The sequence below is a fragment of the Bos grunniens genome, chromosome 4, assembly GCF_055505025.1.
Source record: "Bos grunniens cultivar Pamir isolate PY7600 chromosome 4, Bosgru_T2T1.0, whole genome shotgun sequence".
In the NCBI taxonomy this organism is placed as follows: Eukaryota; Metazoa; Chordata; class Mammalia; order Artiodactyla; family Bovidae; genus Bos; species Bos grunniens.
The window spans coordinates 17,589,333-17,611,561 of record NC_141168.1 but is presented as its reverse complement, the minus strand read 5'-3'; the positions used below and the strand labels follow the sequence as shown (position 1 = coordinate 17,611,561).

The 22,229-nt window shown below is 47.3% G+C and overlaps 1 protein-coding gene across 1 annotated transcript in view; it reads right to left on the bottom strand.

Moving 5' to 3' along the window:
- Window positions 1-16,012, bottom strand: part of KIAA1549 (KIAA1549 ortholog) — a 124,519-nt gene extending 108,507 nt beyond the window's left edge. Inside the window, exon 1 of the mRNA XM_086395344.1 lies at window positions 15,572-16,012. Within this exon, the coding sequence (XP_086251470.1) occupies window positions 15,572-15,731 (160 nt within the window). The 5' untranslated portion in view covers window positions 15,732-16,012. The remainder of the gene's footprint in view (window positions 1-15,571) is intronic.
- Window positions 16,013-22,229: the final 6,217 nt, after the last annotated feature.

The following is a 22,229-nucleotide window of genomic DNA, read 5'->3' as shown; positions in this document are numbered from 1 at the left end:
TCTGCTCTTTCTGCTGTGATCCACAGACACTACACTTAAAAAACACTTTTTGCACAAAGTTCAACCTGGCCCTGCCCCATCACACCGAAGTGATGACCATCCTACCATCAAAAAGAAAAAAAGAGGCAATCCGACACTAAGTTGCTCCACAGCATCATCTCCACGCCCTCACCTGCACCCACCCACACCTGTACCCATCGCTCCTTCCAGTCCGTCTGTCTCCGTGGAAGCAGCACCATTCTTCCTGTCCAAGAGTGCCCCGGAGTTCGAATCTGTCCCCTTCTAGTTATTAGATGCGTGACCTAAGGTGAGGTACCTCATCTTCTTGTGTATCAGTTTCCTCATCTGTAAAATGGAGTTAATAGTTGTAGCTGATAGAGTTGTTGCCAGGACAAAATAATACTATTAATCCACGTCAAGTGGCTAGAAGAATGCCTGGCATAGGGTAAGTGTACATTAAATGTGAGTTAGCTATTATAATAGGGCAGCAGAGGATAAGATGGTTGGATAGCATCACTGACTCAGTGGACATGAACTTGGGCAAACTCTGGGAGATACTGAGGGACAGGAAGCCTGGCGTGCTGCATGGGGGTAACAAAGAGTCAGATACAACTTTGCAACTGAATGACGAACAAGTTATTATAATTGCTATTGCTTTATAATTTACTTGTGTCTCTTCTGAGAACTTGCCCTGGTGATTTTACCTTTTCCTCCTTTATCCTCAAACAATTTGTGCTTGTGGTAGATAATCTTGATGATCACCATCAATTCATAAGCATATGCTAGTCCATCCACCAATGGTTAGCTTCTATTCCCGCCTGCCACTTGAATCTGGGCTGGCCTTGTGATTTGCTCTGACCAAGAGAATGCACCAGGGGAACTTTCAAGCCCCAGATCTTAAGTGAACTGGCAGCTTCTGCTTTATCCCTATGGAAAGCCAAATATGATGTCCTACCATCCTGAGACCACTACATTTTGAAGAAGCCCACGACAGCCACATGGGAAGAGAGCAGGAGGGTATGTGGAAGAGCATAAAAATACTAGACAGGTAAGGGAAACCCTCTTGGACCTTCCAGCCCAGTTCCAGTACCAACCACAAGCCAAGTCAGGAACCACAGTCCAGGCTATATGGAGTAGAAGAATCGCCCATCTGAGCCCTGTCCAAATTCCTGACCCACAGAATCACTAGAAATAAAATACCATTATTGTCTTAAACCACTCAATGTTGGGGTGATCTGTTATGCAACAAGAGATAACTGAAACAATGCTCCCCTTCAGCACTAAAAGAATGTTCCATCATCCATCCCATCTTAAAACAAAATATCCCACAGTTCTTCAACCCTACGTTTACCACCAGTTACTGACTTCTTTGTATCACCACTGCAGTCTTCTATTATAGCACTTAGCACACTGCTGGATAGTTATTTATGTATAGGACTCTCTCTCCTACTGGACGGAGTTCCTTGGGGCCATGACTAACTGTCATGTTTATCTTAATATCCTCACGTCTAGCGCATTCAGCAAGTGGTAGTGAGTGCTCCAAAAAAAATGTTAGCTGAGGGAATTCCCCTGGAAGTCCAATGGTTAGGAGTCCACCCTCTCACTGCCGAGTCTCTGGACTCAATCCCTGGTTGAGGAACTAAAATTCCATCAGCTGTGTGGCATGGAAAAAAAAAAAGGTTAATGAATAATGTATGCACGTATAAAATAAAAGGAACCTCCATACATCTGGTTTACCCCAGACATGCACTGGAAAACCCAAGATGAAGATGGAAACAAATATAGGAACCAAGAAAGCAAAATTTCTAGAACCAGACAAAAATCAAAAGGTGCAGGAAAGAGGTAAAGAGTAAAATCAGCATGGTGGAGTCAAAAGCACAGAATGAAAGCCACTGGAGTTTGAGGGTTGTTTCTGCAGCACAACTAGCTTATCCTGACTGACGGAATACATTTTCTACAAGTATATGTTGTTTTGTTCTCATGAGGAGCTGAACCCTAAATTGGAAGGACAAGAGGAACGTGAAAGATGTCAATGGTCAAAGTCAATAAAAACTCTGATTAAAAAATAGGTAAAACAGTTTCAGGCCTAAGATTTCTGGAAAATTATTTAGAAGGTTAAACTTTAAAGCCAGATCCAGACAAGAACTCAAGGTATGAATACACTGTGTTTTATTAAGAACTAAAAAGGCTCAAGGGGCATATAAAACAATGAAAGTAGGGCAGCTTGGTGCACAGGTTGGGTTTCAGACAATGTATTAATTTTAAGGCCTCGACTTCCTCCCACCAAAATTTCAAAGTTAATGAGAAATTGATTTTAAACCAGTGGCATACACCAATTTATTAACAAAGAGGATGTATAACAACCCACACACTATGCTGTCAGAAACAAGCCACAGAAAAATAGTATAGTCAAAAACAAAGTAGAAATAGTATCAAAACCACAAGGATATGATCCAGGACATGATACAAAAGGAAATGCAATAAGAAAATGTCACTTGGTATTAAGAAAATGATTATCCTCTGTGTTGGAGGATATGGAATATGGGTTCATAACATGAATTTTAACTTTCTGAAACTTTTTAAAATTTTTAATATGCTAGTGTTAAAAAAAATGGCACCTTCACATAATATCCTAACTTTCAAAAGCCTGCCTCCTTCATTTCTCTTAACCACTATTTGGTGAGCACCTTTCCGTATGTGCTGAGCCCTGGGCTGGCCTTCAGAGCCAGGACATCTGACACAGGCAGGGGGCTGGCAAGGGGCCATGGATGGCTGTGACCACAGCTCTGGGTCCATAGAGCTCACTCAACCAAGCAAGCAAAGCCTATGAGCGGGCATTGTAATGACAGAGATCACAGAGTCATTCTGTAACTAGACCCAGAGCAAAAGAAACCCCCAGGGTGAGGAGGACTGCTGCTAGTTGTATGACCGTGAGCAAGTCTGTGAACATCTCTAACCTTTATTTCCCTCATCTGTAAAATGGGGATAATAACAGTGCCCACCTCGTATTGTTCTGATATACATTAAACAAGATACACTGTGCCTAACACAATGCTTGGCAAGCAACTAGCACTCTATAATTGTTGGGTATTATTACTCCCAGGTTAGCCTTGAGCTCTCTACAAGGGAAACCAGAGAAAGGAACACAAAGGCGGCCTCAATCAAAGGCCTGACGGGACTTTCCTGATGGTCCAGTGGTTAAGACTTCCCTTTCCAATGCAGAGGGTGAGGGTTCAATCCCTGGTCAGGAAGCTAAGACCCCACATGCCTCATGGCCAAAAGACCAAAACATAAAATAGAAGCAATATTATAACAAATCCAATAAAGACTTAAAAAATGGTCCATATCCAAAAAAAAATAAAAGTCTTTAAGAAATGAAAAAAAAACAAAGGCCTAAGTGCCTACTAACAAACAAGGAAGTACAACTTTAAAGGAAATGTTTTTTACCTATGATTTTGGTAAAAATAATAAAGATTGGGAATAGTCTGTATTATGGAAAGGTAGAATAAAACTGGCACTCAATTCACCGCTAGGGAGAATGCTGATAGTGTCAACCTTTTGAGAGACCAATTTGGTAATATATATTAAAATTTAATACATGAAGACTGTCTAGTCCAGCAGTTCTATTTCTGGGAATTTATCCTAAGGAAATAATTAGAAAAGTGTATAAAGATAGACATACAAAGACACTCATAGCAGTGTTTTTTAATCACACCAAAGCTGAAAGCGATGTAATTATCCATCAACAGAGAACCGATTAAATAAAGTATAGAACATCCACAGCATCGGGTAAAATCACGATGTGGACCTGTATTTCCTGACAAGAAGGTTCTATGAGCAAGTGTGAAGTGATAAAAAGCAAGTCAGCCAGCAACACGTGGAAGACAGTACCATTCCTTCACGTGTATGTGCTTACACAGCTAAAAAAAAGTCTGAAAGGAGAGACACCAGAGTGGCACAGCGGTTATCTCTAAGTGGAGGGATCTGGGGTGGTTTTCACTATCTTTTTATACTAAAAGAATGCATTTAATGTACCATAAATCTGACATGTTAAGCCTCATCACATCACTCCTCTAATTCTCACCTTACCTGGGGGTGATGATGAGTCCTGTGACACCTACGATGCTCCACCCAACACTCACTTTCTCCCACGCCTGAGCCCCTGCCCCCTACTCCTCACCTCCACCCTCTCTGCTTTGGGCACATTAGCTTTCCTCCCATTCCCCCACCACCACCCCCCCGCCCCAACAACTGCACTCTCCTGTCTTTACACTGATTGCTTCATCCACAGGAAACACTGTCCCCCAAAGACCTAGTCGGCTGGCCCCCTGGCCTCCTTCAAATCTTAAGAGTAAATGCAACTGTCACAGGTTGAACCATGTGCCCCGTCCCCAAATTCACAGGCTGGAGTCCTAACCCTGAGTACCTCAGGATGTGACCTTATTTGGAAACAGGGTCATTGAAGATGTAAGAAGCTAAGATGAAGTCATACTGGAGTAGGGTGGGTCCTCAATTCAATGGCTGTCCTTACAAAAAGGGGAAATTTGAACACAGGGAGAGCCCCATGAGAAGACTGGATGCTGCCACAAGCCAAGGCCTGCCACAATCCAGGAGAGAGGACAGGACAGATGCTCCCCACCCCCCACCTTCAGAGGACTGCAGCCCTGCAGACAGAGGACTTCTAGCGTCCGGCACGGGGCTGCAATCAATTTCTGCTGTTTAAGCTGCCATTTTCGTGGCCCTTCATTATGGTGGCCCCAGCAATTAACACAGTCACGGGCTCAAAGAGGTCTCCCTCGCCACTGGACTCCCACTTCCATCCCTTGCTCCCAAGCCCTCTACCTGCTCCACTTCTTCACAGCATTTACCAAGAAGTAACACGCCATGAAATTACCTTTGTTCACAGAGGCATCCCCAGGGCCCAGTACAAGGTCTGCACAGAGTAAGCACTCAAGAAGGATCTGCTACACAGAGAAACAACACAGGACAAGACAGATCAAGGCTGGCCCAGCCGAGCTTACTCTCTAGTGGAGGGAGAGAGAAGCAGCAGACATGTAGAAGGTGATCAAGGCTGGCCCAGCCGAGCTTACTCTCTAGTGGAGGGAGAGAGAAGCAGCAGACACGTAGAAGGTGATCAAGGCTGGCCCAGCCGAGCTTACTCTCTAGTGGAGGGAGAGAGAAGCAGCAGACACGTAGAAGGTGATCAAGGCTGGCCCAGCCGAGCTTACTCTCTAGTGGAGGGAGAGAGAAGAAGCAGACACCTAGAAGGTGGTGACAAGCGCTGTGGAGACCACCAAGACAGTGTCAGGCGCAAGGAATTCAGGAAGGGCTGCTGTTTCTTTAAAACAGAGTCAGGGAAGGCGTCTCTGATGACGTGACATCTGAGCACAGACCTGAAGGAAGGGGCGCCCGTAAACCATGGAGATCACAGCTGAGATAAGAATGTTCCAGGCACAGAGAACAGTAAGTACAGATTAGTTCAATAAACACACACCATTTGTATAATCAGAATAGAAAAAAATAATAATAATAAGGCTATTGTAAGTCTGAAAATGCATCCAAATATTTAAAAGCCCAATGCCAAGGGCAAGGAAGAATAATCCGATTTTATAAATTCTTAAGACTCTACCCTGGCCCAGGCTGAAAATTTCAACCCCTTCCCAGCCCTGTCCCCAGCCTATCCTCCAACAAAACGGGGGGAGTGAGACGAGTTGAGAGGTTAAAAGTGAGGTGAAAGTGGAAGGTGACAACTGAGGTGAGAAGCTTTGAGGTAAGGTGAAATGAGGTGAAAGGTGAGAAGAGAGATAAAGTATACGGTGAAAGTGCATGCTTAGTCACTTCATTCGTGTCCGACTCTTTGCGACCCTATGTACCGAAGCCCACAAGGTTCCTTTGTCCATGGGATTCTCCAAGCAAGAATACTGGAGTGGGTTTGCCATGCCCTCCTCCAGGGGATGTTCCCGACCCAGGGATGGAACCCGTGACTCCTACATCTCCCACACTGGCAGTAGGTTCTTTACCACTAGCACCACCTAGGAATGTGAGGTGAGGTGAATCAGTCCTGAGGTTGAGAAGCCTGGAGATCCCTGATGGTGCCTTAGGGCCAAGAGCAGGTAATGTGACTGCTGTCCTAGCCACCAGCCACCGACCAGTCCCCATCAGGTCTGGCCTCTGCTGGTCACCTGTGTCAGCCAGCACGTTCCCACAGCCAGCACCTGTCCTGTGCTCCAGCCCTGCCCTAGGCCACTGTGGATCCCAGCTCTGACGAATGTTCACTCCAGCTACCCGACCAGCTAGTTCCCATTCAGCCTCACTTCAGGGTTTTTTTTTTTTTTTTTTAATTGCAATTTTAAAAAACCCCACATATCATACAATTTACCATAGTGTTTGGTACATTCATATGATTGTACAACCCATCCCCAGAATGCTTTTCATCCTGCAAAAGTGAAACTCTGCACCCACTGAACACAGCTCCCCCTGCCCTCCTCCCCTCTGCCCCTGGCCAGCTCCACTCTACTTTCAGTCTCTGCAATTCTGGCAACTCTAGATACAAGTGGAACCGCACAGTATTTTGTCTTTTTTGTGACTGTCTTATTTCACCTAGCATTAATGTCAAGGTCCATCCATGTCGCAAGCTGAGTCAGAACTTTCCTTTTTTTGTAAGAAGGAATACTAAGTCCCTTGTATGGACAGATCGCATTTTGTTTATGTCTGCTGATGGACATCTGAGTTGCTTCCACCTTCGCCTAGCTTTTGACACTTGTTTCCTTCAGCTACCTCCAGGTGCTCCTGTAATCCTTGGGGTTCAAGATCGGTGCAGGGCAACCTAGGGTGGAGCGGAAGGCCTCCAAACATGCCCAGGCTGAGGGAAAACACGGAGCAGGGGCGGTTCTGAGCTACACGACCTGCCAGACACCAGCCCAGTTCTGAACCTGCTGCTGCTCCTTCCCTGCTTCCCAACCAAGTTAAAACCTGAATTTTTACCAGTTAAAGACTCCTTACTGATAGGTGAAACCAAGTCTGGGAAATGTACCCATCCTCAAGGACACACTGCCAAGGCCAGAGCTTCTCAAACCTGAGTGTGATAAGTCCCTCTCATGTCCAACTCTCTGCAACCCCTATGGACCACAGCCCACCAGGCTCCTCTGTCCATGGGATTCTCCAGGCAAGAATACTGGACTGGGTTGCTGTGCCTTCCTCCAGGGGATCTTCCCAACCCAGGGATCAAACCTGAGACTCTTACATCTCCTGCACTGGCAGGCAGGTTCTTTACCACTAGCACCACTTGGACTTAAACGGTATACTCCATAGATCCAAGTAGACCTGGGCAAGAGCCTTCCTCACACACTCCCAGGGAGCTTTGGGGACCGCTCCATGCCCCGTAGCCTGCAGGAGCAAAGGCCTAGCAACTGCCCCCCGATTCACTCCTGTCTCCTGGGCTCCCCGTTAGCTGTGTGTGTGCAAGGCGTCCCTCTACTGAGGCTCCCCCGCCGTGTTCACATGGCCCTTCAGGCTGTGTGGCTCCAAAGTGAATCCCGGCACCACGGTGAGGAAGGGCTCCCTCCGCGGGACCCGACTCGAGAGCAAAGAAAGGAGCTGAAGGGCTTCCCCAGGACTCCACAGGGCCGCCAACACCTGCCCAGCACCAACAGCGGGAGCACCCGTCCGGCCCGACCCCGACCCCCTGGCAGGACGGGCCACCCACCGCCCAGGGGAGCTGTCACGGTGCATGTCCGGCCTCCGGGCCACCAGGAAAGGCAAGCGGACAGTGCCTGCCTCGCCCACTGCCAAGACGGCCTCCCAACTGCCGCCCACACTATTTGAGGCCTGAAATCCGTCCACTCTACTCCTCTCGGCTTCCCACCACAAACCAGCGTTATTTCCTCACACTCGCTGTCCCCTCTCATACCCGCCTTCTTCTCAGCAGAGGTCATCGTCCGCCATCCCCAGGAACGGTCACCCGCTCCTCAGCCCACCGCTGTCCCCCCACCACCTAGCTCCAGCTCTCCTCCACTCTCCCCTGCGTCCCCCCCAAAGCCCGGGAGCCTTCGCTGCTACCCTCATCACCCTTTCCAGCACCATCCATCTCCTCTTCCAGGCCAGCCCCTCCTCACCGGCACTCGGGGGCCCCTACCTGCCCCTTCTTCGCTTTCTGCTAACTTGCTGCCCACTTCATGCCCCAAAGAAACCAGGACCCCCCAAAGCAGGACTCGGCTTCCCCCCCCCCACCTCCCTCCCCCTCCCCCAGCCAGCCAGTCATCCTCAAGTGCATCCCGAGGTTGAAACCACGGAGAATCTGAGGAGGGCGACCCTCAGGCGTCAGATCCTGTCACTTCCCCCTCTCGTTGGCCCTTTCCAGCACAATCGTTCTGGAGACCCTGCACCCACCGTGTGCACGTTCTCGTGAGCGCCCCCCTCCTACATCCCTGTTCCCACCCCTGTCACAAGCCTCATCCTGAGCGCCCAGGCTGTGGACTTGGACTTGAAGGAGCATGAAATCGGACAAGGCCCCCCCAGGTGTTTCAGCGAGAAAGTGATGATGTGACCTGAGCAGACTGGTTTCCACAAGGACCTCCAGCTGAAGTGGGGAGATGAACTGGCTGGAGCCAGAGTAGTAACGGGGGGAAAAGAGGACGGGAGCATGGACAGGGGCAGTGGTGATGGAGAGAGGGGTGGAGAGACTAAAGGGCCGCTTCCTCCCCGGCCCCGGAGGTCACAGCCCTTCATTCACTGAGTACTCAGTGCCCAGCTCCCGGTTCTCTCACCTCACTCCTGGCGAATCTGGCACCTACAGAGGATTCACCCAGAGCCTGCATTCACAGTCCACTCCAACAACCGATCCCTGCAGCCACACCCCACACCCTTAACCAAGACCAACACCAGTGCCGATTCACCTCTGAAACCGCCATCCCTCCAGCCCACCTCCCACCTCGCTGCTATCTGGGATCTCCCCGGACTCCCCTTCTCAGTCCTTCTCCCCTCCTCCTCCCCTTCCTTCCTCACCCAGCCCAGACTCTGCACCCCACCACCAGACCATGTCTTCACAAATCCCCCCACTCCCCTTGGCTCTTGACCACATCTGCCCAAGATTCCCCACCCTGGCTCAAGCCAACTGCCCACCTCCCCTGGCCCCACACGGCCTGTCAGATGCTACAGGACAAACGCCATCACATGTGCCCTGGCAACACCACCGCTATCTCCCGTCGCTTCAGGCTTCCCTCCCACCAGTCCCCTCCAGTTCCTTCTCCCATTATTATTTCTCTCCTACATGAGCTATTTTAAGCCTGCCTGCCCAAAGGAACTTCTTCACTTTGGAGAAATATCCTTCAGAAATATCCTTCTATGTGCTCAGTCCTGTCCAACTCTTTGCGAGCCTGTGGACTGTAGCCTACCAGGCTCCTTCGTCCATGGGATTTTCCAGGCAAGAGTACTGGAGTGGGTTGCCATTTCCTTCTCCAGGGGATCTTCCCGACCCAGGGATCAAACCCGGGTCTCCCACATTGTAGGCAGATGCTTTACCGTCTGAAGCCACTGGGGATTCTATGTGCTTCTACTCATTCTTAAATTTTCAACGACTGCTTTACTGATTCTTCCATGATGCCCATGAACATAACCTATGAAGCTTATATATGTTTTCAAAATCTCCATCAACTCCATGAAGTCAATAAGTGGCAAATCTGGTCACCTCCTGCCCTCCTTGCGTCTGTAGGGCCTCCTGTTTTTCTCAAGATCCCCCAAGTCTGAGTCCACAGCCTGTATTCTGTTAGGAGGTTTATGAGCTGGGGTGGGAGTAGGCACCTAGGATGCTGGGGCTTATGAGAAAATTAACACAGTGGGTGTCCTGGGGGTGGGGATGCAGGAGGGAAGAGTATTTTTTTTTTTTTTTTAAGAAGAACTGAACACAATGGCCTTCGGTAGGTCACTGGGCTAGAACATCTACAGGACGGTGAGATGGTGACACAGACATTTGGTAGAAGCAGGACAGTTGCTATAATACATGCATCCCAAGGCATCCAACCTGTGGACCTGAAACATAAGAGCTAAAGGGTACTCAGAGATCATCTCAGCGACCCCTTCTTACACTGATGGGATAACCCAGAACAGGGTAACCTGTCCACAGTCACACGGCAAGTCATCGGCTGAGAAGAGCACACTCAGGTTAGCTAACTCACAGTTCGGTGTGCTTTCCAACAAATCATGCTGCCTAAGCACATGAAAGAGAAATCATGTCACTGCAAGCCCGCAGATGAAAGGTGGGTGGTCACAACTTGGAAACAAATTAGATCAGTGAGAACAGCATCTTTCTAGCTGGGAAAATCAACCTAGTGTAATTATAATTACAGTAATTAGCTGCCTCTAGCACCCAGGGCACTGAGAGAAAAACCTGTGGCTCCCAGGTCCCCCGTGACTTTTCACAACCCCTGGCTGGGTTCTGTTTTCAGGATTAAATGAGGCATTTCCTGACAAAGACTGCAGCAGCTGTTCCCAAGGGGCTGGGGAGGTGAGGATTTAAAATGATGTCCTCCATGCCCTTTGATTCTCAACCCAGAGACAACCAAGCAAACAAGATAGAATCCCAAACAGTTTCAACGTCGTGGTTTTAAATCAATTGTTCTAACAGTGAAAAGACAGTTGCAAGATATTAAGTGGAATATACCCCATATGCGATCAACTTTCAACTAGGGGTTTATGGTGTCTGGATTGGCAGTTCCAAAGGTCAAAGTGCCTAAAAATAAGCTGTGAACTTGTTAAAAAAGGAAGATTCCCAGTTACTAACACCAAAGATTCTGATGTAGGTGAAGGGAGAGCCGCAGAAATCTAAATTCTTAACAAGCACCCCTAAGTCCCCAAAGGATGATGATGATGCAGGGGGTCCAGGCATCACACCTTCGGAACATTTATCTAAGTCTTCGTTTATAGGCTACTACACCACTCAAGAAGTATAGCAAATATTCAACTGAAAATGCTCATTATTTAATAAAACAGTGCATTAAGTAAGATAAAAAGTTAACATGCCATTAGGCATACATGCAATGAAAAATAAAATGGCAGATTTTGCTAACCAAAATAATCAAAAATTTCAAGACTATATAAAATTTAAAGGAAAATCCATTAGGAGGGGGAGAATACAACAAAAAGGAGGGGGAAAAACAGTTGCTATCCTTTAAAAAAATTTACATATATATGTGTATATACATATATATTGCAGCCATGAAATTAAAAGACGCTTACTGCTTGGAAGGAAAGTTATGACCAACCTAGACAGCATATTCAAAGGCAGAGACATTACTTTGCCAACAAAGGTCCGTCTAGTCAAGGCTATAGTTTTTCCAATAGTCATGTATGGATATGAAAGTTGGACTGTAAAGAAAGCTGAGCGCTGAAGAATTGATGCTATTGAACTGTGATGTTGGAGAAGACTCTTGAGAGTCCCTTGGATCTCTCCAGTCCATTCTAAAGGAGATCAGTCCTGGGTGTTCTTTGGAAGGAATGATGCTAAAGCTGAAACTCCAGTACTTTGGCCACCTCATGCGAAGAGTTGACTCATTGGAAAAGACCCTGATGCTGGGAGGGATTGGGGGCAGGAGGAGAAGGGGACAACAGAGAATGAGATGATTGGATGGCATCACTGACTCAATGGACGTGAGTTTGGGTGGACTCCGGGAGTTGGTGATGGACAGGGAGACCTGGCGTGCTGCAATTCATGGGGTCGCAAAGAGTCGGACACAAGTGAGCGACTGAACTGAACTGAACTGACATATATATTGGGCTTCCCAGGTGGCTCAGTGATAAAGAATCCGCCTGCTGATATCAGAGATGAGGGCTGGATTTCTGGGTCGGGAAGATTCCCTAGAAATGGAAATCCACTCCAGTATTCTTGCCTGAGAAATTCCAAGGACAGAGGAGCCTGGCGGGCTACAGTCCACAGGGTCACAAAAGAGTCAGACACGACTTAGTGACTAAACTATACGTATATATCATGGATAAATAAGCAAAAACAGAAAATTCACAGACTACAACTACAAAATAAACAAAAAATATTCAACTCAAAAGTAATAAAAAATTAAAGTAATGTGTTACAAATTTAACAAGAGTTTTAAAAGTAATAATGCTGGCGGTGATGAAGTCAAACAGTAAACTGCATAGACTGCTTGGGGTAATTTCAGCATTACAGTTTTACATGAGAAGCTGATTCCTTTAACAACCACCTACTGAGACACGTATTAGACACCCAGCACACCAAACAAAATATGCAAAGATCCAGGCTGGTGGATTTAGATCTAAACTATAGTCTAATTTCCCTTCTGGAAATGTATTCTAAGTGGGGAAAAGAGCCCATACACAAAGAAATCTAGACAAAGCCTTACCTACATACCTATTCATTACAGCGTTATTTATAACAGGAAAAAAAAAAGCTGGAAATAATAAAAGGATAATTGAGTAAATTATTAGGATGGAAACTGTGTTTTCAAACAATATTTCATGAATAGAGAAATACTTAAGTTAAATATTGAGTGAAAAAAGTAAATACATAAATTCAATTTTTTTTTAATGTTAACAAAGACAAAGTTATTTACAGAGTTGGCTATAGGTTGTGGGATTAAGGATACCTGTTATCTGTACCTTCCAATAATTTTCAAAGTTTCAATTTTATAATAACTATTATCTTAAGAAAGACTTACCCCTGAATAAAATGAAGAAATGGGGTACAATCTTTTCCTTTTACATCATGGATGTAGGATTCCTAAAGCACTCCATTCAAAAACAAGTCCAAAGCATTACAACTTGTTTCCACAACAGTGAACCATCAAGACCAAACTTATAAATGTTTAAACGAACCAAAAAAAAAAAAGCACATTCAAAATGCTGAATGAAACAGATATAGACAAGAAATCAATAAGACACAGAAATTTACGTAAAGACTGAAATATGGGGATAACTGGAGAGCGGACTCCATTTAACAAAGTTACCAATGAAAGACAAACCTGTGGAAGGAGGAGAGAGTCTATAGGCAGCCACAGAAGGAACAAGTGCCTAACCTAGGAGACCCAAGGCAGGAGAAAGACACCACACTTTCTAATGCCACTTACTCTTCAGAAAGAGAACCAGCACAGCAGGGTTTGGCATAGCCTCCTCCAGCCCCACTCCAGTGGGGAAAATACAACACTCAGGACGAGAAGCCCGAGGGTCCTAGTGGCACAGAGAAAGACGTGGGCCAAACAACTGAAACGCAGCATCTCCTCGGGGTCACATGCCACTCACCATGCCCAGGTGTCCTACATTAGAAAGCCACCCTCTGCCACTATCACTCTCTCAGCCTTCCAGAGGATCGGTGCCACCTTTTAAGAGATCTTCCCTGGGAAGCTGTTTCCCTTGCTGCCTTTCCTGCCCGGGGACAGCCCACGTGGAGTCTGCTCTTGCTTATGAGCTGCTTTGGGTCCCAACAGGATCCCTGAGGACAGGCACCGTGTCCTCCCCTTCTTCAGTTCCCATCCTATGACAAAGCCTAGAAGCAGCTGTGCAAACCAGAGGGGCCCAATACACCAACCAGAGAAAGGATGAAGTCTCTGCTTCCGTGATGTTGGCTCTAGAGCGGAAATAAAACGACTTTCAAGTCTCCGCGTTTAATGTTTGCATTGGAGGTTACGGGGAACAGGAAAAGACTAGAGAAGAGAAAATTATGGAGGGACAGTACAAACAGCTCCATTTACTTTAAATTTATCAAGAGAATTACTTGTATTACTCACAACATCTACAGCACATCCAGATGGCCATATTCACATGAGGAAGCTGTACAGAGGTTACTGTACATGGAGTCTGGAGTCAAACTAACCCAAACTCCTGCAGCCTTAGTATTCTCATCTGTAAAATGGGGATAACAATGCCTAACTCACAGCGTATCAGATCGTGTATGTAAAATGTGGCACCTGGCACACAGGACGCACTCAGTAATTGGAAACAATCAGTTTGCCATGTCCCATAGCAGATGAATCCATTAGTATCAGATGGGCTTTACTGCTTGACTAAAGCCAAGAGCCCACTTCATGATTGCCTCTTCTCACAAAAAAACCTAGGATCTCCATTTCTCTGGACACACAGGCTAGAACACACTGGAGCAAGACTGAGAGCTGAGGCACTGGGTCAGGCAACACTGTCTCTTTCAAATGCCTGAAAGAGACCCATTTTGTCCCCCTGGTTCTGCTGTGGCTCCCTGAGCAGGGTTCCACCCAGCTATGGGAAAGCTATGAGGTGGTCTCAGGTGTGCCTAAGTTCACAGGTTAAGCGCCATAAGGCGAATGGAAAGCAGAGGACTCTGCACCAACTAGCCTGTGACCTTGAGCAAGTCAGTTATGTGTCAATTTCCTCTTCAGTAAGAGAAGCAGTTCCAGTCTGTGATCCCTCAAGTCCCTTCCTGTGCTTTTGTGTCCCATCCTCTATGTGGCACTGGTTATAATTCCGACAGTGAGGTCCAGGGACACCTTCAAACGTGTTCCATTTCCTCCCAGAGCCACTTGGCGGTCCTCTGGCACTGCTCCCACCAGAAGGGAGGGTTTGGAGTTGCTTCCACAGCTTTCTGGTTTTGTTCAGCGTGCAGCCGCTCTGCACACTGCTCACTCCACCTTTCCTGCCCCCAAAGTGGTCGTGCGTGTGCGCGCTTGTGTGTGTGTGTCTGTTTCTGTGTGTGTCTGTGTGTGCACGCGCACGAGCACGCGCTAGGGCAATCACCGGCTTGCATCATGTCAGCTCAGAGATGGTTTGCAGACCATCCTGCGTGTATGCTCAGGGTGGACAAATAAACATTTCAGAGGAGCAATATGAATTAAATCATTTCCTCAACAACAAAACCCGCCCACATGCTTCTTCATAAATCATGCCTCTTAATTCCACGCTGACTAACAGTCAGTAAACTGCCTCTATTATAAACAACCCTTACTCCTTTCATGCCCTGACACTTAAGAATCACAATATTTTCACACTCTATTGTACTAATGCCTTTGCAGAAGTAACAGCAATAGCTATTTCCCTGGAAAGATCCATGGCCAGGGCGCTTTCCAAGAGATATTCTTTGAATGTTCTTTGTGTCCTGGTGCACTGGGGGACACGGCCAGCTGCCTGCATCTGGGGGACGCAGGGCCACCCAGAGTAATGCAACACTGTTTTAAAGCACACACACCGAATGTACCCTTTAGCCCCGACCATCAAGTATTTCCTCAAATTTGCTGTAACCACATTCATACAGCCATGCATTACAATTTCAGTGCCTGCGTTTTGCAGGGAAAAATAAAGACACATTCTGAGATGAAGCCGCCAGACCCGCCTCGGGCTCCGTGGATAGCAGAATAAGCTTTGCAGACTTTTTGGCAAGACTGGCCAGAATCTGCTTGCTTTTTCGTATTATTTTTTCAGTGCCTTTATCTGCTGGGCCCAACGAGAATGGAAAAGCATCTCCATAAAGGAGGGCGAGGGAGCGGTGGAGAATAAAAGAGGATGGGCGGGGAGAGCCGGATTTTGAAAAGAGCAGCGATAAAGGAAAGGCAGGGTCGCGCCGGAGGGTCTCCGCGGAGCTTACCTGGGGCGCACGAGGTTGGCCGGGCCAGCAGTAGCAGCCAGAGGCCGGGGAGCAGCAGCCCCGAGCGGCGGCGGCGGCGGCGGCGGGCGCGGCGGGCGGAAGGCCCGCGGCCGCTCGGCCCCGGGACCAGCGCGACCCCGGCGCGGGTCTTCCCCTCCATGGCCGCGCCTCGGCGTCGGCGCCGCGCCCCCGGCAGTCCCGGCCGGCGCCCCGGCCCGGCCTCGCGGCTCTGCGCTCTCAGGCCCGGGAGGGGCGGCCGCTGCGGCGGCGGCGGCTTGGACGGGACGCCGCGCACCGGCGCGGAGAGAGGCCGGCGAAGCGGGGGCGGGCCGGGGGCCGGAACCGCGGACGGACGGGGGCTGCCAGCCGCACGCCGGCCTCGCCGCTCCGCCCCCTTCGGAGCCTCCGAGGCGCTGCCCGGCAACGCGCGGGCCCGGGCGCGGGGAGGCGAGCACCACCTCCCGGCCGGCCGGGAACCTGCCTGAGGGGCGGCCAGGCGGCGGGCGCGGGCGCGCGGGGGCTGCGCGGCGCAAGGCCCGGGCCCGGCCCGCCCCCGGGATCCGCCTCCTGGGAGGGGACGCGCGGGACGCGGGAGGCCTGGGACCAGGCGGCGGTTGGCGCCGCCCGGACCCGCACCGAACCCCGGGTCCCGCCGCCCTGGTGGCCCGGCGTCCAGCCCCTCGGGGGCGCACGGAGGGAGGGGGAGCCGCGAGGAGGGGTCAGAGCCGGAAAACCTGGCCCGCGCGAGCGCGACGGGCCTCTTGCTCCTCCTCTGGCTCCAGTCGGTGCGGGGCAGCAGGTGTGAGTAGGGCTCCTGCGTTGGTAGGACAGCCTTCGGGGCTGCAGCGGGGACAGAACGAAGGCGAAATCGGCGGCCCGTTTCCAAGAGTCCGACGTGCAGTAGAGGAAAGCGCGCGCACAGCCCTACCCATCCTGTCTCCCGCCTGCAGGTCTTGCCTCGGGACCAGGTGACTGGGAAACGAACAGACAGGACGCTCTGCGCCCGGGAAGCCCGCAAATCTCGCACGTAGTAGGCCTGCAGGAGGCGCCTACAGAATCGAATTGAAGCAGAACGCCGAAGAATCGATGCTTTTGAACTGTGGTGTTGAAGACTCTTGAAAGTCCCTTCGACTGCCAGGAGATCCAACCAGTCCATTCTGAAGGAGATGAGTCCTGAGTGTTCTTTGGAAGGACTGATGCTAAAGCTGAAACTCCAATACTTTGGCCACCTGATGCGAAGAGCTGACTCATTTGAAAAGACCCTGATGCTGGGAAAGATTGAAGGCGGGAGGAGAAGGGGACGACAGAGGATGAGATGGTTGGATGGCATCACCGACTCAATGGACATGGGTTATGGTAAACTCCGGGAGTTGGTGATGGACAGGGAGGCCTGGCGTGCTGCAGTCCATGGGGTCACAAAGAGTCGCACACGACTGAGCGACTGAACTGAACTGACTGGGGAGAGAATCACGCACGCCCAGTCTCTCTTAGAGAAAGCAGTGGTCTTGGGAGGGGAAGAGAATGTCAGAGGATTGTTCGGACTGGGTGCGAGGATCAGAAAAGCGAGGATATGAGTTAACATTTGTCTGGTGCCTGCTGAGCCTGCGGAGGGTCTAACTCCGCGGACGCCCCATGGACTAAAGGTCTTGGAACGCGGAATTGACAGTTTTGGATCTTGGCGTCCTGTTGGAATGCTTGCCCCAGTCAGATTATGAAAGGTGTGAGTTGGGGACACTGTGTATTGCCCCAGGAAACTACAATGAACTGTGGAGAATGTGAATCACCCGCAAAGGATGCAGGTTGCTTTCCAGTCCGCTTTCCCTGCTAAGCCCAGCCTTGCAGCTCCAGCCCAACTAGGCTTCCTGTCTGGTGGTCAGAGTATTGGAGAATCAATAATAGCCCTTGCTCAGAATAAGGCTGAGGTACCTACCTATAAGTACCTACCTGTTAGTTTCGAGGAGGATATTTGAGTGCTTCGGCAGCACATATACTAAAGATTGGGAGAAAGATAATTGAGAATAAAGGTTAAAGATAACTTTTGTTGATACTCCTATTTGGTTTTGTACGTTTTAATCCCTCCTTATCATAAACAGTCCTTGTTCTTAGCACCTGATCACCTCCCTTCATAGATAAAGTGAAAGTGAAGTCGCTCAGTCGTGTCTGACTCTTTGTGACCCCATAGACTGTAGCCTACCAGGCTCCTCTGTCCATGGGATTTTCCAGGCAATAGTACTGGAGTGGATTTCCATTTCCTTCTCCAGGGGATCTTCCCAACCCAGGGCTCAAACCCGGGTCTCCCACATTGTAGACAGATGCTTTACCATCTGAGCCACAACATCACCACTCTTCATAGATAAGGAGCTTTGCAAACCTTACTTCCAGCTCCTAATCTGCAGGTTAGTGCTCAAATGGAGATACTGATATCCATGCACGTCTGGTCCTTGGATATCATCCCTAGATCTTCATTTTCTGATTTCACCTCATTTGACCACAGACCCCTGCCTTGGGTGATTCTTAAATTGTCTTGTCCTGTTAATGTTATCTTTTATGAATTTATGCTTTGTGTCTCCAGCCAAATTAATAGGAAATTCAAAGATGATGTCATCCTGTTAGCACTGCCCATAGCACCAGTCAACCCTTGTTTTCCATTTGTTGATTTGAATCAGAGAATCCACCTGCCCAGTGAAGAGGTTCAACTTTTCAGATCTTGCCCTAGCCTCCAGGAGGCTTCCACCTACCCTAGAAGACAGGGTGTGAGGGAAAGGAGGTGCCCTCACAAGTTGCGAGTCAATTCGAGAAAAATGAAATATTTGCCCAGACATTAAGAAAGGATCAACATCAATTGGAAATAGACATTGCAACTTCAATAGGAATGAGGCAAGGTCACCAACTCTCTAAGGAAAATGAGATTCCTAGTGTCCCGTAGTTTCCCATCTCTGAAGGCATAAAACTCAATGTTTGGGGACTTCCCTGATGATTCAGGGGTTAAGAATCCATCTTCCAGGACTTCCTGGTGGTCCAGTGGTTGAGAATCCGCCTGCCAATGCTGGGGACAGGGGTTTGATCCCTGGTCAGGGAAGATCCCACATGCCAAGGAGCAAATAAGCCCATTTGCCATGACTACCAAGCCAAGCTCTAGAGCTTGTGAGCTGCAACTTCTGAAGCCCTCAAGCCCTACAGCCCGTGCTACCCAAAAAGAGAAGCCACGGCACTGAGAAGCCCCTGCACCACAACTGGAGAGTAGCCCCTGCTCGCCCCAACTAGAGAAAACAGAGCAGCAAGGAAGACTCAGTACAGCCAAACATTTTAAAAAATTTTAAAAAGAATCCACCTTCAGTGCAGGGGATGTGGGTTCAATCCCTGGTTGGGGAATAAGACATCACCTGCAATGGCTCAGCTAACCCTGCAAGACACAACTAGAGAGCCCGCGTGTCAAAACTAAGACCCAACGTGGAAACCACCTAAGCACTCATCAACAGGTGAATGGTAAAGTAATCACACACACACACACAACTATTATTTAGCCATGACAAAGAAGGAAATCCTGTTATTTGCAACAACATGGATAGATCTTACAGGCATTATACTAAGTGAAATAAAGAAAGACAAATACTGTATGATCTCATTTATTTGTGGAATCTAAAAACATGGAGCTCATAGAAACAGAGTAGAGTGGTGGTTACCAAGGACTGAGGGAAATGGGGAGACGTTGGTCAGAGAGTACAGACTTTCAGTTAAAAGATGAGTAGTTCCAGGGATCTAGTGTTTGGCAAAGTGGTTGTAATCAATAATAGTTTAAAGTTGTGAGCACAGAGCTTTAATAGTCTTAACATAACAAAATAGTAATTATGTGAGATGAAAGTTGTGTTAACCTTATTGTAGTAAACATTTCACTATATATCTAAGCATCAAATTATCACTTTGTGCACCTTCAACTTATACCTTGTTATATGTCAGTTACACCTCAATAAAGCCGGAGGGGGTAAGAATCATTGAGCTAGAAGTTTGAGTCCAACTTTCTACTAAAAATGATAAGACAGAAACTTAGTAGAGAAGCTGGGATAGACTAAGGACTCAAACACCTGGCTAAAAGGTCTAGACTTAACTTTGTAAGCAATTGGGGTATCATTAATGATTTTTTTGAGATAGTATTACAACTAAACACAAGAAGGATTACTCAATTAACAATATATAAGATGATTTGGAGAGAGAAAAGACTGCAAGTGGAGAGACTGATTAGGACAAGATCTTAACAGTGCATGACTGAAATAGAAAGGATCATAGGTTTTTTCACCATCAAATAGACCTTTTAAAAAAATTGATTATATCCATTCGTGCCAGAGTGTGGGGAAACAGGCACTCTCAGATTCTAGTGGTGGAGGTGTAAGTTGGCATATCCATTTTGGAGGATGATTAAACCTTATCTATCAAAATTTAAAATTAATTCACCATCTGGTGCAGAAAATTCCATATATACATATATATACGTATGTGTATGTATGTGTGTGTGTGTGTGTGTATATAAAGTGAAGTGAAGTCCCTCAGTTGTGTCTGACTCTTTGCAACCCCGTGGACTATAGCCTACCAGGCTCCTCTGTCCATGGAATTTTCCAGGGCAAGAGTACTGGAGTGGGGTGCCATTGCCTTCTCCAGGGGCTCTTCTTGACCTAGGGATCAAACCCGGGTCTCCCACATTGCAGGCAGACACTTTACCATCTGAACCACCTGGGAATATATATGCTTTGGTTTCTGCTTCTTTTTCTTCCTTTCTTTTTCTTCATTGCTTTTCTTTTTTTAAATCAAGCTTAATTCAGACAGGTAAATTCAGTCAAATAATTCAATCAGATAAAATTCATTTCTTTAAAGTATACCTACAGCCCAGTGAATTTTGACAAACTAGTAACTGCCACCACATTTAAGACACAGAGCATTTCTACTGCCCTACAAAGTTCCCTTGTGCCAGCCCACAGTCTATCCCGTGCCCCATCCCAATCCCTAACAACCACCAATCTGATTTCTATTTCTATAGCTTTGCCTCTCCCAGAATTTCGTATATAAATGGAATAATATGATATGTACCCTTTTGTGACTGGTTTCTTTTGCTTACTTTGAGATTCATTCAAGTTGTTGCATTTTGTCCAGCAATTTGTCCCTTTCTGTTGCTAACTAGTATTCCGTTGAATGGCCATACCACAATTTGTTAATCCACTCACCAAGTGATGAACATTTGGCTTGTTTTCAATTTTGTTTTGTTTCAGCTGTTATGAATACAGCTGCCATAAACATTTGCTTCCAAGTCTTTGTGTGACAATGTTTCCATTTCTCTTAGGTAAAAACCTTGGATTTGAGTTGTTAGGTCATGTGGCTAATCTAAATTTAACTTTACACGAAACTGTCTTCCAAAGTGGATATGATATTTTACATTCTCACCAGCTATGTATGATGGTTTCAGTTGTTTCATGTCCATGTCAGCACTTGCTTTTATCAGTCACTTTAATTTGTACCATTCTAGAAGGCAATGGCACCCCACTCCGGTACTCTTGCCTGGAAAATCCCATGGATGGAGGAGCCTGGTGGGCTGCAGTCCATGGGGTCGCTGAGAGTCGGACACGACTGAGTGACTTCACTTTCACTTTTCACTTTCATGCATTGGAGAAGGAAATGGCAACCCACTCCAGTGTTCTTGCCTGGAGAATCCCAGGGACGGGGGAGCCTGGTGGGCTGCCGTCTATGGGGTCGCACAGAGTCAGACACGACTGAAGCGACTTAGCAGCAGCAGTAGGCATGTGGGGCTTCCCAGGTGGCTCAGTGGTAAAGAATCCACCTGCCAATGCAGGAGATGTGGTTTTGACCCCTGGGTCAGGAGGATCCCTGGAGTAGGAAATGGCAACCCACTCCAGTGTTCTTGCTTGGAAAATTCCATGGATAGAGGAGCCTGGTGGGCTATGGTCTATGGGGTCACAAAAGAGTCAGACACAGCTGATCGACTGAGCACACACACACACAGTAGACATGTAGTGATATTTCGTTATGGTCTTTAATTTGCATTTTCCTAATGACTGATGTCATTGAACACCTTTCGTGTGTTCATTTTCCATTAATATTTCTTTTTTGATGAAGTGCTTGTCTGAATCTTTTACTCATTTTATAATTGCACTGTTTTCTTATTATGAAGTTGTAAGTATCTATTTATCCTGGATACAAATTCTTTTTCAGACAACTATTTTTGCAAATATTTTATTTGAATCCATAACTTGTCTTTCTGTTCTCTTAACAATATCTTTTGAAAAGCAGACATTTTTAACTTTGATGAGGTCCAATTTATAAATATTTTTGCTTTTGCTTTCTATGTCCTAAGAGAATTTTTGTCTAACCCGAGGTCCCAAATATTTTCTCCTATGTTTCCTTTAAGAAATATAATGTTTAGCTTTTATGTTTAGCTCTTCAATTCATCTGAGTCAACTTCTATGTATTTTGCTAGATAGAAGTTGCCATTAACCTTTCGCGTACAATGTCCAGTTATTATAGCACCATTTGTTAAAAGACTATCCTTTCTCCATAAGAATCAATGTTATACTTTTTAAATTTTTATTTTATTAATATAATAATTATAGTGTTAATTAATTTTTTTTTTACTGCACCGAGTCTTCGCTGCTGC